The sequence below is a fragment of the Bombyx mori genome, chromosome 23 (assembly GCF_030269925.1).
Source record: "Bombyx mori chromosome 23, ASM3026992v2".
Classification (NCBI taxonomy): Eukaryota; Metazoa; Arthropoda; class Insecta; order Lepidoptera; family Bombycidae; genus Bombyx; species Bombyx mori.
Window position 1 is genome coordinate 11,244,196 of NC_085129.1, and position 17,177 is coordinate 11,261,372.

The following is a 17,177-nucleotide window of genomic DNA, read 5'->3' on the forward strand; positions in this document are numbered from 1 at the left end:
AAGTTTGATATTCGTTTCAAAATCTTCCATTTTTTGTAGTTTAATAGTAGAATGTTGAAAGTTCACAAAACAACTCTGAATATGCATGATAATAGCTGCTAACTTATAAAAAATCGCGTTTTAAATTAACTTCCTGTGGTGGTAATTATTTTAGTGCTAGAAACTTTGCTCTCTTTTATTTATTTGATAATAATAGAAGACGACTATGATTTATAAACGTTATTTAGTGTTTGAACCAGCATATATATTAAAGGTAAGTCTCAGTTGTTATTGGTTTTAATGTATTTGATTAAATAAAAATACATGTAAAAATCTGTTGCTTTTGGGGATATTGGGGACGTCTTAGGTACAAATAACAACGAAAAAGGGGTCGATTGGGATGAGAATACGTGAAATGGAAACGACCTAAGTATAAATAGGTACAGGTTTGTAGGGTTGTCTATGTAGTTATAACAATATTTTTTAAATTTGTTGGTAAAAATCTGGTTTATTCGAAGCGAAATTGGGAATAAGTCTTTAGTTGAAATAGACAAGCAATTTAATATAAGTAAGTCGATTTTGCAGAGACATGTAACAAGATCAATGAAATCTCAAGGTGGACAAAAATGTCTAAGTAATACATAATAAAATATTTAATATTTGTTCAGAGTGGGGGTATTCATCTGATTAATCCATGGAATAACCGACACACCTAATCTCTTAACCCAGATAGAAATATCAGCCCCTAAGTACTTACCAAGAACGGAGAAATATAAACCGTTTCTAAGAAAGCCCACTATATATATATATATATATATTTGTTGTTAATGCACTGTCGATTGCACCTATAATTGAGGTGATGTCTGCCATGTACTTTTGTCAGTTTTTAAATTTTTTTTATTGATGACCACTTTGTTGGCGCATCTAAATAAATAAATAAATTAAAACTATATATAAAAATAAAAGTAGTGCCAACCCTAGCAAATTTCTCATTACGTCCCAATTAACCGCAATTTTCGGGTAAATAGGGATTACACCTATTTTTGCATTTTTTGCTTAAACTGGAATGCTAGTTGTATAATTTTAAATTAGACAACAAAGATGCCCCCAAGACTCAATCATTTTGATCCTGATATAGCATTATATACATCAACAACTACCTTAAAATTGCTCATAAAGTTGGAATTTGTCCCTAATCGCCCCATTTTACGGTATGTAATTTATTTTTTTGTAAAACAATGCCAGGGTGAAAGAAATGTTGATACATAAACTAAACAACATGAAAAAATAATTCATAGTTTTTCAAGTACAAATAGTTTTGTCATGAAGTTGGCCCACTTTTTGGCATTGTCCTTTACATGTTGTTAAATTGATGTCATATTTAAGTGTAAAAGTGTTTTAAAAAACCTTTGTATTGTAGTGATTTAATCACAGGTTTTGTCACACACATAAACATTTTTTCAAGAAAGAATATTGACTTCAACAAAATAAAATGAGATTATCATCAGTGTAGTCGAAGTCAAGCTTAAGTGCATTATTAAGGCTAATTCAAAAACTTTTGATCATGTCTTGATAGTATTTAAATTGGACAACATGCGAAGTTTTCAAATAAAAAAAGAGTCCTCAAAATCGATTCTCCTAGAAAAAACTTCTAAGAAAAACACATAATAATAATATTCAAACGTCCTTTTCAAAGTAGAAAAAAAGTAAAAAAAAAATTAAATTCGAAATATTAATGGACTCTAAATGCACTGTCGAATAGTGAATTAAACAAATCGTTTTATTACTACAGAACTTTATTTATTGTCATTGTCATAATTTCATTAATTTATTACGTGTAATTAAACAGTTACACATATCATAATGTACTTATCAAAATGAATACTTAATATAATAAATCTTACCAAAACTTATCAAAACCTTAAAATTAGAGGTTTTACACCATAGATAAAGGAAAGCGTTTGATTTTAAACGTAGGTATTCCAATTTATTCATGCATGCACATGAGTGGTCATATTGTAAACAATCACCAAACAAACATTAAGTATGTAATTTAACATTTGAAGAAGATACAATAATGGTGACCTGCTAATTTAGGAACTATGTAAACAAATGAGTATTGTCATCAAATTATTACGAAAGACGCGACGTGTGCAAATATATACTGATTAAAATTATTTATCCCTAAAATTACGTAAAACACAAATAAATTTTTTCCATTGAGTACGTTGCCAATTAACTAATGTAAATGATCTATCGTAATATTAGATGGGCTTACAAATATAAGTTCCATAAAAATGGCACTAAAACTTAATCATATTTTCTTAATTTCTAAATTATTCAGCAAACTCCCAAACTTGTGACGGCGTAATCTGTAACGAAAAAAAACTATTTAGCTTTAACAATCCCCTGAACATGCACAACCACCCCAATGTTAATATTACTATCTATTTTGAGACCTGAGTTCGAATTCCGAAATGTGTTGTTTAAAAAAATGTCCCACCCTTTAAAATTATAGCATTTGATTATTCACCTTCATTTTATTAATTTTATTACACAAGTATACAATGTTCATTTTATGAACAAAATTAACATTGCATAAAATAAAAAATGAGCAATTATATCTGTCATAGTAACCTAAGATCGGATGAAGGACTAGATATAATAGGCGAGAAAGTCTGAGGAAGCGTGAAAATAGCCCTGGTAATTAACAAATTAATAGGGACATGTGATGCGTAGAGAGAAAATGCATGTGACTAGGAGATGTATGGAAATGGTAGTGCAAGATAGAGGTGGAAGAGGTCGACCGAAGAAGACATGAATGGAGTGTGAGAATGACGATATGAGTGAGAGAGAGGAGTGAGTGTTAAGATGACGGCTGATAGAAGAGAATGGAATAGAAAAAATCGCTGTGCCGACCCCACACAGTGGGATAAGCTGGAGAAAAAGAAGAAGAAGAAGAAGGACTAGATATAATACAACGAAGACTTTGACCTTATGTATGTGTTGGTGTTGACATACAATTGTGTAATCAATTCACACCAGAACCTCCATAAGTCCATCAACATCTATGCAAACAAAGAGGTCGTCCAAATGCGAATCGAAGCGCATTACACTAACAAAGTAAAACATTGGTTCGTAAATGATTCATAAAACATGAAAGGTCAAAATGATACGATAATGTGAACAAGTAATCAACTAATGCGAGAATTATAAAATTGCACGTCCGTATTATGACTAACGATTGTCGGAATAGAGTACTTGTTGTGTTTTTTTTATTGCCTAGATGGTTTGACGAGCTCACAGCCCACCTGATCTTAAGTGGTTACTCGAGCCCATAGACATTTACGACGTAAATGCGCCACCCACCTTGAGATATAAGTTCTAAGGTATCAAGTATAGTTACAACGGCTGCCCCACCCTTCTAACCGAAACGCATTACTGCTTCACGGCAGAAATAGGCGGGGTGGTGGTACCTACCGGCGCGGACTCAGAAGAGGTCCTACCAAAAGGTGAGAATATTGTTTAGCTACTTACACGTGCTTTCGCGACACGAAACAGCCTCGAGTTCACATAGAGTAGCGAATGTCCTCGCCGTTCCGGCTGCATCAAAGGCGCATACTGGTCCTGCCGGCGGGGCCACGCACCGCCCTGCACACAGCGGCGGCGGCACCCCCTCGCGGACCCTCGCTCGGACCAGCTCACCCGGGGCTCTCATATCCGGTGCGCTGACTTCTTTGACGCTCCCCAATCTCGTTGGAATGAACGGTAGACTGGCGCAGTCGGCTTTTATCCATACTGTAATATTGAGGTTTTAATTTAGAGATAATCACGACAGGTTTTATTATTTATACGTATTGCAAAATATGAAAAAGTACGTAATGGAAAACATATCATCATCATTATCCTCCCCTACTCCCAGTCACCTGGGGTTGGCGCAACATGTTTTCTCCTTCCATACTTTTCTATCATATACCATTTCTTCGCTCACTTCCCTCTTACCCATATCGTCTTTCACGTAATCCGTCTATTTCTTCTGGGTCTACCTCTTCCTCTATATTCTTCCACATTCATAGTTAACATTTTCTTACCAACCTCATTTTCATTTCGTCTCATCACATGTCCATACCATCCCAAACGCGCACTTGTCAACTTCTCTATCGCAGGTGCCACTTTCAGATTTCCTATAACATAATGGAATGTAATGTCTCCACGTAATGGAAAACATAGTGTATGGGTAAAGTTTTATTTCTTAAAGTATTATAATTTTCAAATGACAAAGATACATTTTAATATTGAATATCTGCCACTATCATCGAATTGTCCATTTAATTAATACAAATGTAATTTAATATTTTACGCTATCTGAAATCTCGTGTCCATAAAATAATATTTAATGTGATTCTTTGTAAATTTGAAATAATATAACCGGTTGTTATATAAGGTGAAGCCTTCGATCAATAATATTATATGGTATGCGGATTTACTTTATTATATACAATTGAAACAGTTGTATATAGCATAGAAATTCAATGTGTAAACAAATTTCTAATTAATAAAAGTTCATAATTTAATAAAGAAACTCTATTAACTCATGGATTTTTTCAGGGAATTTTTACGGGAAATGTAAATTAAATTTAAAATTGATAAGAAAAAGGACACATGAGCTATTAATCGTTTCACGTATTATTCCGTTCTGGTTTTGAGAATTATCGTTGCGTGACGTATTACTTGACCTCTCAATCTAATCGGCATTATTTATTTTCCTAATGTTTCCCAGTAATCTCATGAATTTCGTGTTAACGGTCATTAGCGGGATGGTGATGAAACAATTTTTTTAACGCAAACTAAACAATTTATAGATTTAATAAAATAATCTAATTAATTTTAGGCACTGACCTAACTCATGATACTCTAGGTCAGTCTTAGGTCAGGTCGCGTTTTTATGGTGTACTTTCCATAGTACCTATGAATAAAAGGAATACCAATTTTCTAGTCATTTCTATAAAATTCCGTTAGTTGTATACAAATAAATATGTAAATATCGTCAAAGCTTATACTTTGAACGCTGTGCCCTATCAACATTGCTCATACGTAAACAATGACACAACCACGCCTCCTCTCATTTACTTAATTTTGTGTAAACATGTAACATCATCACTAATAATAGTGATTACAGCTATTCAATATTATCTATCCTCAATTATTATGCAACGGAATTATTTGTTATTTGTCTAATTATCGAATATTAATAAAAATATATTTAAACGTTCCTACGTAGTCAACATTTTCTGAGGAATCTACTACGCGATGCGGTTTAGTTTACGTGACACATTATTTTAGGTTGTTAAATTTACTTCTATTTGCTAATTGTTCGTTGTTTAATGGCGTTGTCTAGTAAAATGAATAACACTTTTTTATATTCTTCTAATACCTAACGAGTTCTTCTTAAATAAGAAGACCGTAATTTAATACGTAGATTTCTCTTTCTCGACAGACTCTTCATGTTAACTCTTAGAAAGTTTAAATTTCGATTTAATGTTATGATCGTATCGCAATCGACTACTGGTAGATACCGCCATCTTGCTTATTTCTACTACGCAGTACCATTGTGGTCCGGCTCGAAGGATCCATCTACCTTTATACCGTGCTTAATATTCGAGTTAATAATGTTTCGAGACGGATAGCACAATTCACATAGTGTTGTGTATGGACTTAGGTGACCAGTGTGCTTAGTACGAGTTTCTGAACGGTCTCGATAGCGTAAAAGTTAACTCAAATTTGTATGGAGTTGGAAGGTTTGCCTACGTTTGGCGCAATAGTATACAAATTTGGGTTAACTTTTACGCTATCGAGAACGTTAAAAAACTCACACTAAGCACACAGATATGTCCGGAACTCTTCTGCTCAATAGATGGCCAACTGTTTCGGAAAGCATTTTTTTACATCGAATGCAAATTAACACTAACAAATGAAGCAGTAATTGTGTAACACAGTCGCGTGCCGCTCCTCATATTATTATCTTTATCGAATCGTGCAGTGACCCAAAACAGCTTCTCTTCTTATATCTCTTCTTGCATTATTTTTATAAAACTGCGCAGTTTAGAATATAGGGTAAACATATTGATATTGTTTTTATTGTTAATGATTTATGGCATCTTTAATAGGGGCCCAATTATTCGGTAATTATTGAGTACAATGATTATTGAGAACAAAACTTTTGGATTATTTTATTACAGCGTTTATAGTAAAGTAATTAGGGACTATACCAAAAAGAATGTTAAATTCAGAGTTATGTTTCTATATTTGTTTATTCTGTTTATTGTTAGTTTGACGTGTTTGTGGTTCGGAAGCAACGCAGGAAACAACAATATTTTTTTTAAATAGGGATGGTTTATGAAGACAAAGTATTTTTTTAATAATAATTTATAAATGTCTGAGTCACATCAATTATTCAACGAAATGTTGAAGGATATAGTTGTATTGGTGAATCATAAATCCAATACAAAGTTGATAAAAATATTAATCTAACTATATAGGTTAAAAAGGCTTTAGATCTTTTTTGTTAGCTATAAGTTAGTGCTTACGAAAGACTTTCGCTCGACTAACATTAGAATTTAGTATCGGAATCATCAGATTTCTTAGTTGCCTGATTATTGTATTGTAAGCCCACTATACTAAATCCTACCTAATATTGTCGCGAAATATCCACCCGGAACAATCTCACTCACAACATATCCTGCAGTCACATTGTGCTGGTTATGAACTCCGGCATATATTGGACAACAATTGAGCCTAAGCTCCTTCATAGTTCGTCTAAATAAAATAGTATCTGAATTTGCTAGGAAGACTGAAAGCCGCATGGCTGAACTCCGGGACTGCCGATGTTTGTGAAATGACAATTAATTATACGATAGGTTATAAATTTATGTAATCTATATATATAAAAAGGAATTCGTTAGTCTCGCTAAAACTCGAGAACGGCTGGACCGATTTGGCTTATTTTGGTCTTGAATTATTTGTGAAAGTCCAGAGAAGGTTTAAAAGGTAGATAAATATGAAAATGCTCGGAATTAAATAAAAATAACAATTTTGTTTTCCCTTTGTTGTGTCCCCCGTCGGACGTAGGTATTGCTTTTGTTTGTTTTAAGTTTTGTAACAAAAGCTTAGGTCTTTTATTTATCGATTGAGGCACTACGATGTCTGCCGGGTCAGCTAGTTGGATATAAATTTATAGATATACAGAACGTTCTCCGCTGTTCGGTTTTTACAAACAGAGCCTTATTTGGGTACAATTAACAACTATAATTCCAATAATTAAAAACTAACGCTTGTTTGCACGTGCCATGTCGTGCTGTTTTTGGCACTACACAGATGATTTTCGTTTTAGTACTATGAACGTATGATGGTGGCGCGTAAGCAGTTTGAACAGATAGTTGTTATTCATACAATGACGCTGTAAGTTGAGAAGGGACGTGCACAAGCGAGGCTTCGGAAGTGAGCGAACTTGCAGATACCGCAACAGGATTTGTCACATGCGATCCATGTCAGTCGCAGTCGTTGTTGGGTTTATACTCTTGCCGCCTTTGATACTAATAGTAGTGGAGCAGGAGGAAACAGCTCTTCGCATACTACGTAATTTCTGAGCCTCAAAGAGCAAAAGGTCAATGCTTGGAGAACAGTTGTCAAAGAGATGTAACTAGTCCAATACATGCGGAGTTGGACCTAGATACAACTTTAGGGTAGTCGCAATGGTTAATAGTTCGATGTGGATTGTAGTGGGTATATATATAGTTCCAGGCTTTGTTCTATATTACCCAATTATTAATGGATAGTCACAAAAATGCAGACCTAGGTCTGACTAGTATTAATAAAATAATCCCCAATCAGCACCAAAAACTATGTATGATCTTTAAAGTCTAAGGTAATTATGATAGCGACTATTTAGTATACTACTTATAAGTAATCTATGTATTATAACTAATCTATAGATTAAACCGTAAAATTAGTTTAAATTACATCTACGATTCGCGAAAGCCAAAGAAAATACTAGAAATACATATTACAGATTCATGAGCAAATTTATTATATAGTTTTACAACGTGAATACTCAAAACAATATCTCGGACCTTAATGGAAGCTCAATGAGGCAAAAGCTATAATTAAACGCGCAGAACGATCACACATCCTGCATTAAAACTAAAATTAACTCAAAGTCGTTAACTGTCGTCTGCCATGCAGTGCGTATGAAATAATGATGCTTCGAGGCAATTAAATTGCATTTTGACGTCCGTTTGCGTCCTGTGATCGATTGGACGGCTAATTATAATGTAAATTACGAGCTAAATTGTGTGGTGCCAATGAAAATGTCCACTATCCGAGGAATATTTTCATAGAGAAGTGCTCGTAAATGAAAATGTCCACTATCCGAGGAATATTTTCATAGAGAAGTGCTCGTAAATGAAAATGTCCACTATCCGAGGAACATTTTCATAGAGAAGTGCTCGTAAATGAAAATGTCCACTATCCGAGGAATATTTTCATAGAGAAGTGCTCGTAAATGAAAATGTCCATTATTCAAGGAATATTTTCTTTCATAGAGAAGTGCTCGTGATCTGATAGATTAATTTGTACGGCTTTGTTGTGAGCTACGGTCAATTTCGGGGAAGGTAGAGATAAAACTAATTTTTGAATGAGCTGAGACATAAAAATTTTGGAAATGTGGATGTAATAGAAATAGGCAAAATGCTCTGAATAATATTCGTCTATCGTAATTCCCCTTCAAGATGTTTGCTGAGCGCTATGATATAAAAGACTTAGATAGATGGCACAGATATGCCCCTGACATTGTAGATGTCTATGAGCCTCGGTAATCAGAACGGGTGCTCGCCTGCATTCTAAGAAAAATAAAAAAGCAGGATGTACTGGTGGTAGGACCTCTTGTGAGTCCGCAGGGGTAGGTACCACCACCCTACCTATTTCTGCCGTGAAGCAGTAATGCGTTTCGGTTTGAAGGGTGGGGCAGCCGTTGTAACTATACTGAGACCTTAGAACTTATACTTCAAGGTGGGTGGCGCATTTGCGTTATAGATGTCTATGGGCTCCAGTAACCACTAAACACCAGGTGGGCTGTGAGCTCGTCCACCCATCTAAGCAATAAAAAAAACTGATAATGTGACCATGGCCAACCTGAGTAACTATTGGGCTCATAAAAGCTGTAGCAGTCCTCCTATTAACTTAGTTCTTGCTTAAGTTCATTATCGCACGTCCCTAATAGTGGTCAAGTTCACATAGGTGGGGACCACCATCCTGTTTATTTATCTCAAAGCTGCGTTAGACAAGTATGATCATACTCTAAGAACACCAGTAGTATTAGCCCGCTAACCTCAATTTCTCGGTAGAATGCTGTCATAAATTGTCACTCTTCTACTGTATTATGTACTATTAATAACATTGTCTCCTTACTCTATTCAGTACTATGATTACTGAAGCTTTCCAAGAAAATAATACAGCTTACCTCACATATAAATTTAAATATATATAGACGTTAAATAGAAGATTTGCAGTTCCGAGATTTTATCTAATAATTATATTCAACTCTACTGTTTATGTTACGTTCTGGGTAATTAGGAAAGAGCAGTTACCGAATTGCATAGGTAATATTATATCGTCACTCTTTTTTGATATGCGACTTAAAGCTCAAATTGTTTATTAAATAACGACTATATTCTATAATCTATACTCTCTCGAACCTATAATCCCTATATTCTATATCTATCCCTATATTCTATAATATAATAATACTATATTCTATAATCCCTCGAACCTTCCCATGTAAACTTTATGGCAGGAATATATAGGACGGTATTACAAGCCCATGCAGTCAATCAATATATCCCGTCACCAACTTAAAAAAAACATGTAGGTTTAATGAAAGTTATTCAGGAACATGTGTTAGGGAACATCTATTTACCTATAAATTTGATAACTCGCAGAGGATTTGAACTCTAGCATAATCGCATGCATAATGCATATTCGCCTCACTCACTTCACTAGGTCACGAATGGTTCTAATGTTTTGTAAGCATTGTAAACTTAATGTGTTTACTTTGTGTTAATGTTCACTTAAGTGTACCATAGTTACAAGCTTTCAAAATATTTGTTAATCTTCTCCAAGAACAAAAATGACACTCGATTCTACTTTTTTTTAAACTACAAGCTACATACTACCTTCTTTGTATTAATATTACCTACAACTCTATAGAGTATAGTGTATTGTCTATGCTCACAGCCCTACTTCACAGTGGGCGTGTGGTCGATAACCTATAGATCACGACGCCAGCTAGTCTAATATATTAGACGCAGTCCGTATTTGATAGTTTTTGTTAAATTGTTGTTATTTAATGTTATAAATACTTGCGCCAAAAATGGGTAATGGTTTTGATATTGAAAAGAGGTTGGTAGGTAGATAGAATAATGGGATGGAGAAAGAGCGCCCAGGACTGATAAATTAAAAAAAAAAAGCTTTTCGAGGTTAAATTAAAAATAATTAACTAATATTTCTGGTATCAAACGTACCTAGTTCAATGTTGACGAAATTCAAAGGAGTATCTAAAACTAATTTTAAAAATGTAATCTGCTGCTTTTATGAACTAATTATCATAACTGTTTTAGTTTTCCAAAGGTTTAATTGAATATGCAATTTTGAAAAGGGCACATCTCTGAAATTGTAAAATGTTCAGGAAATGAAAAAAAATTGATTATTTTCTAAATCAGTGTAAAATTTAAAATATTAACTTTTGAGATATATTTTGGTGTTAATTAGCAATTGAAAATTACTGGAATTATTTAAAATGGGTGTAGGTAAGCCTCAAACCTACATGTATATGAATAAAACGTATTTAACAAAATATGCGACATGTGCCCTTTTGGAAATTGCATATTCAATTGTTCAGTTAACTCAGGGAAGTTTTACATAAAATATGATGGTATGTTTCGAACGCGCTCTATTCAATTAGTACACAGGGAAATCCTTTATGACCTATTAATGAATACATAAGATTATAAGCAGGAAAATGAAATACCTAACGGTGATTTCATTGAATTGTTTTTAAACTACCTACCGTAATAGAACTTAAGTACTCACCAGTCACTAAAACTATACAAGCAAAAACCTTTCCGCTTAACATTTCCAACTGAGTCCAAATACAGACACCACCGCACAGCGTACGAGATAGTCTTAATACGAAATACGAACGTTGCTCGTTTATCTAATTACCAAAACGCGCGAATTGTCGTTTTCAGGCGCACAGATGTTTATGGGTGTCGGCTTATCGATTCACTGGTGCATCAGAAACGCTCGAAGCGTGTTCCAGGATGGAAGGAAGGGGGGATGCGATCGGTGGTGGTGGAAGCGATAACCTCTGTCACGGCCCGAGGACGGACTACAGATAACAGAAGCGACTTTCAAATGAGAGCGAACATTCTTTCGTTCAATAGATAAACTGCGAGGCGATTGTTGCTTTTGTTTTTATTCTTAATCTTTAACTAATGTTTTAATTGATACGGACATTGATTTAAGGCTCACGTTAGCTGCGGAAGCAACTTGAACTTATTAATCTGAAAATAGCTTTTTCTTGGGTTTTATATGTTTAATCTATTTAATAAGCGCTTAAATACCACTTAATTCATATATAATAACATCAAAATTTAATGTTTAGGCAAAAATGAAATTTCGTTCCTTTGTTATATTTAACTACTACGAATTGTATAAGCATCGAGTAAAAAAGTACAAAAATGTAATATTTTCAAATCATAATCGATTAATCAATAGTATGAGTATATAGTATATATGTAGGACACAACATGACAACATATATAGTACATAATAAGAGTATATAGTAGTACACAACACGTGTAGCGTCAATTTATGAAAACAAGCATTTTCTGTCAAAACAAGATTGATGATTTACCAGTTCGAAGAAAGTTCATCATTGATTTAAAATAATTCTTTTAAAATTATTATTTCTTATAAATCCTAGTCTAATTCACATTTGACTAGTCACAGGCCGATTTCATTAATTTGAACTTCAGCATTGGACTAATCCTATTGCTATTTTAAAAAATACATCTTCGTAACGCCGAACTGTAAAGTGTATGCGCCCTTTGAGTACCTCTTGTAGCACGTAATCGGCTAAGAAAACCTGAGAGTAGATAATGCCTATAAAACAATGAATACATATATGATATAGAAAATCTATCTGTTTTTTTCAAATGTATCTATTATTTCCCGTCATTACTTAACTGTACTTAAAGTATTAAGATAGGTCACGGCTGACAATAGTTTCATTCAAATTTATTGACAAATACAATTAAACAATATTATTATGTCAATTTGAAAACACGACAACAGCGCGGGCACAGTCTCTTTATAAATTAATTTTTATTATTATTGAAGGGAAAACTTTTTTAGCATCGTTGTGATTCGAAAGTCGATGAAACGAAAAAGCGACAGTAAAAAGGGACAGACAAATCTATACTAATATTGTAAAGCTGAAGAGTTTGTTTGTTTGAACGCGCAAATCTCAGGAACTGCTGGTCCGATTTGAAAAATTCTTTCAGTGTCAGATAGCTCATTTACTACGTTTAGATACATAAGATTTAACGTGGTAGAAAATGAAATAGGAAGCATTATAGTGTTTCTTATATTCGCGGTTCTCTTTGTCATCTGCTTCGTACCTAATATTAGTACTTAATACATCTATACTTCTATACTATAATAATATTATAAAGAGGAAAGATTTGTTTGTTTGTTTGTATTGAATAGGCTCCGAAACTACTGAACCGATTTGATAAATTCTTTCACTGTTTGGAAGCTACACTATTCCCGAGTGACATAGGCAATAATCTTTTTTGAAAAAAATTAGGGATGCTTACTAAAACTCCAATAATGTAGCCCAAGGTATAAAAAAATTACCTAAAATATTCTTTACATCGCGTGCCCTGCGAAAACTATTGATGATAGAATAAAATAATGTACTACTACTTTGTAGAACAATTTATTATTTACAAAAAGTGTCGCGACCGCATATGTCTAACTATCGTAGTTATGCCGCAAGAAGTGTTAATTTATTTAAAAAAAATAAAACAACGTCAAATATCGTATCAATAATCGTATATACGAATAAAATGTAAAATAATTATCAAATTTTGCATCATTAAAAAAAACCCACAATCCACTTCTACAACGTGTGAATTGCACAAATGGTTTTTTTATTGTTTATGGTTTTGACATGTAGGTACATTAGTTGTCATCATTTCCATTAGATCATATGGTAATGCTAATTAATCGCTTTCATCTCATAATGAAATAAACAAATGGTTTTTACTAATTAAAACATTGTAAGTCAATAATTCCTACGTTCAACAATAGCACATACATTCTAGTTTTAATGGCTTTGATTCTGCTGGGTGCCAACAGTTTAGGATCGGGCACTGTAGTGAACCTTGGTGGAGGTTTCTGTATAGTACTGGATGTTTGTGGGCAGATGATGATGATGAGATTTTAATATTTTTTTTTAATACTAAATACTAAAGTACTAAAACAAGTACTAATTTTAGTCTTATTTTCAAATTTTCATTATTTTGTTACTGCGTGTAGGTAGTTTTTCTGTTTTTTTTTTAAGAATTCAGGATTACTAATGGCCTGGAGGCCTTTCCAGTTTCACTGGGACAGGTGGGCGCGCAAAGGCTCAGTCAGGAGGAGTGGGATTTGCTAACAGATGCCCGAGCGCCTTCATAGGAGACCTAACAACTCGAGAGCAGCTTCTTAGCGAATGAATCTACTCCGGATCTGAACTTGTAGGTAGTACGATCGAGCAGTACACAATACTCAGTGGTTACCAGAGTTCATAGACATTAATTATGACATGAATGGCGGTAATCACCTTGAAACCTGAGGACTAGGTCTCAATTGTATAATGGCTTTCCCGCCCTACAAACCGGATCGCCTTACTGCTTCGTGATAAATAGATTATTTTTAATGTAAGTGCTCACTATAGGTCCTAAAACTAGTTATCTTTAAATACCAGATAAATGTCTAACTATTTACATATATGTTAGTTTATAGAAGTTCTTTAAAAGCGTGATATCCTCTAGGAGTCTAGTCTTTCGAATGTGTTTTTTGTTATTATTTATTACAATAAAATATTGTGATCCCTTCTAAGATGTCTTAAGTAAAACTTCAAACTTTTAAAAGTTATGAATGAAGGTTTGACATCTTTTGGAAAAAGCAGCGCCAGTTAGCTTTACGCTACCGTATTTTATTAAATCAATTACAAGTAAAACTATGTGAGTCAAACTACTTTAAGCGTCGGTTAAATGGCACGTTCATATAACATGTTTAACATGCAGTTAGGTACTATTACTACTATACTTGAGACCTTAGAACTTGTATCTCAAGGTGGGTGGCGCATTTACGTTGTGGATGTCTATGGGCTCCAGTAACCACTTAACATCAGGTGGGCTGTGAGCTCGTCCACCCATCTAAGCAATAAAAAAAAAAAAAAAAAAAAAAAAAAAAACTTTACCTTTACCGTATATGGTGATAAATAGATATTATTTTAAATGAACTGTCTAATAAAATGTTGTAGAAAATAAATGATTTTAAACTTATTAAACAGCCTTCATATCAGGCGCTACGTAAAAACAACTACTTTAAGTTTGATTTTAAACAGACTTTCTTTTACTTTGCTAAATGTTAGAACTAAGGGGTTTAAGCAGTATTTAAATTAAAATCATTAGAATTATTCGATTTTTTCCGCAAATTATTCGTTACTTTCCATTCAAAAACTTTGGACTGCATTTCATTGCATTAGCTTTACAGTTATCTAACTTTTTAAGCCAAAACGATGCAGCTTCGCAGTATTAATAAGCAGAACGGCGGCATCGATTCGTGCGGATATAACACGCACCATCACTATAATTCGTAAATAGATTCAACTTTAAAAATAAACGAAAAAAATATATAGGGGTGTGGCTGTGTTATGGACACGGCCGTTTGTTGTACGTGAATACGTCTCGTAACGGGTAATACAGCCCGATGTCGATACAGAAGCGATTCATCAGCGCATCATCCATCTGCGTAATTTCAACCGTCCCAGCTGCAGATGTACTGGCACCGTCGTTGATCCGCTCGGCCGCATTCATTACTTTACGTTGCCGGCACTGCTTGACTCGATCATATGGTGTTTTATTGGTACCATTCGATTGCTGTTGCGATGCCCTTTCCAACCGTATACGATCTCTGTATCTCGATTTGGCTTTTCGACGCGTATAGGCCGACATTATATATTTTTTAATATTATTTTTTTATTTTAACACATTATATTCACAGTTACAATTTTACACTAGTGTTATATATATAATCGATAGATTTTGACGAGAGCTGATGATTGAAACTTGAATGAACGTCGTAGCTTCACCGAGTCGAAAGTTATACTAAATGGAAATCTCGATACGCAGCAAAATTACTACCTCCATGACGATCTGGACTTAGAGTCCATCAGTAAGTATCTTCAGTCGGCGTCGATGCGCCACTTCGATAAAGCGGCACTACACGAGAACCCTCTCATCGTGGCCGCCGGTAACTACATTCCCGATCCTGCGGACAGAATGGAAAGCAGTCGACGTCGCCCAAAACACGTCATCTCGGATCCTCCCGATCCACTAACGGTGCTTTTAGGTACTTCAAGCACCGGTCACCGTTCTCGTCGAACCCGTCGCTTGCGACGAAGGGCTCGACGAGTAAATTAACTCTCAGACACAGCCCACTGAGTTTCTCGCCGGATCTTCTCAGTGGGTCGCGTTTCCGATCCGGTGGTAGATTCTGCGAAGCACGGCTCTTGCTAGGGTTCGTGTTAGCAACGTCATCAGGTTTGAGCCCCGTGAGCTCACCTACAAACGTTAGGGTTACGCTGAAATAGCCTCTCAAGGGTCTCAGCTTAGGTAGGAACAAAAAAAAAAGCAAAATTACCTTCAAAATGGCGGGGCTGCCCCCTCCCCCGCGCGCGGTGTGTTACAGTCCTTACTTAGCGTAATAAATTCTTTGATTCTTTAGCTATCCAGTGGTGTAACTGAAATTTGGATGGAGATGATAGATATGTAGCTACAACACTAAACTGTATCCCCCGATTTTGTTATCATTCGTTTTTTTGGATTGCGTCCCTATGGAAGTAATTTTAAAGACGTATTCACGTCAAAACGGGTGTGCAAAATTTGATCGATTAGGTTTTCAAAGTGAAAACTACTTTCACATTAGAAACACGTTTTTTTCTTCCTTTTTTTCCTACCTATGCTGATAGCCTTGAGAGGCTATTTCAGTTTCTCCTTGACGTGTAGGTGAACTCATGGGGCTCAAACCTGAGTGTTTTTAACACTGGCCCTAGCAAGAGCAGTGCTGCGCAGAATCTACCACCGGATCGGAAACGCGACCCACTGAGAAGATCCGACGAGAAACTTAGAGGGAGTCTATGGGTTAATTTACTCGTCGAGCCCTTCGTCGCAAGCGACGGATTCGGTGAGGACGGTGACAGGAATACGAGTGAAAACGGTAAACTTATATAACGTTTTAGCTGCGGAAAAATGAGCTAGAAGTACTTCTGAAGGTTTTACTTCTACTGCATGTGAACGTACAAATGTTTATTTAAATCCTATTGCTGTTTCTTCATTTGAAAAAAAAATCTAATTTGCATTGCCCATTCCCCCGTTTTCTTCTGTAAATGTGTACAAGTTTGTATATTTCTTTACAGAATACAGGTCGTTGAAGTCTTTGATAATGTCCTGCTCTCTCTTTTTTTTTCGGTAACTCGCTGTATTTTTGCTGTATTTTTTTTTTTTTTTTTTTTTTTTATTGCTTAGATTGGTGGACGAGCTCACAGCCCACCTGATGTTAAGTGGTTACTGGAGCCCATAGACATCCACAACGTAAATGCGCCACCCACCTTGAGATACAAGTTCTAAGGTCTCAAGTATAGTAACGACGGCTGCCCTACCCTTCAAACCGAAACGCATTACTGCTTCACGGCAGAAATAGGCAGGGTGGTGGTACCCACCCGCGCGGACTCACAAGAGGTCCTACCACCAGTAAATCACAAGAGGTCCTACCACCAGTAATCACAAGAGGTCCTACCACCAGTATTT

The 17,177-nt window shown here is 35.1% G+C and overlaps 1 protein-coding gene across 1 annotated transcript; it reads right to left on the reverse strand.

The window, feature by feature from the left end:
- Positions 1–1,757: 1,757 nt before the first annotated feature.
- On the reverse strand, positions 1,758–11,267 carry LOC101737658 (uncharacterized). The gene is made up of 3 exons (XM_004932626.5): positions 11,125–11,267; positions 3,517–3,777; positions 1,758–2,351 (listed from the first exon to the last, which is right to left on the reverse strand). The coding sequence occupies exons 1-3, from the start codon at positions 11,165–11,167 to the stop codon at positions 2,320–2,322; spliced, it is 336 nt and encodes a 111-aa protein (XP_004932683.1). The 5' UTR covers positions 11,168–11,267; the 3' UTR covers positions 1,758–2,319.
- Positions 11,268–17,177: the final 5,910 nt, after the last annotated feature.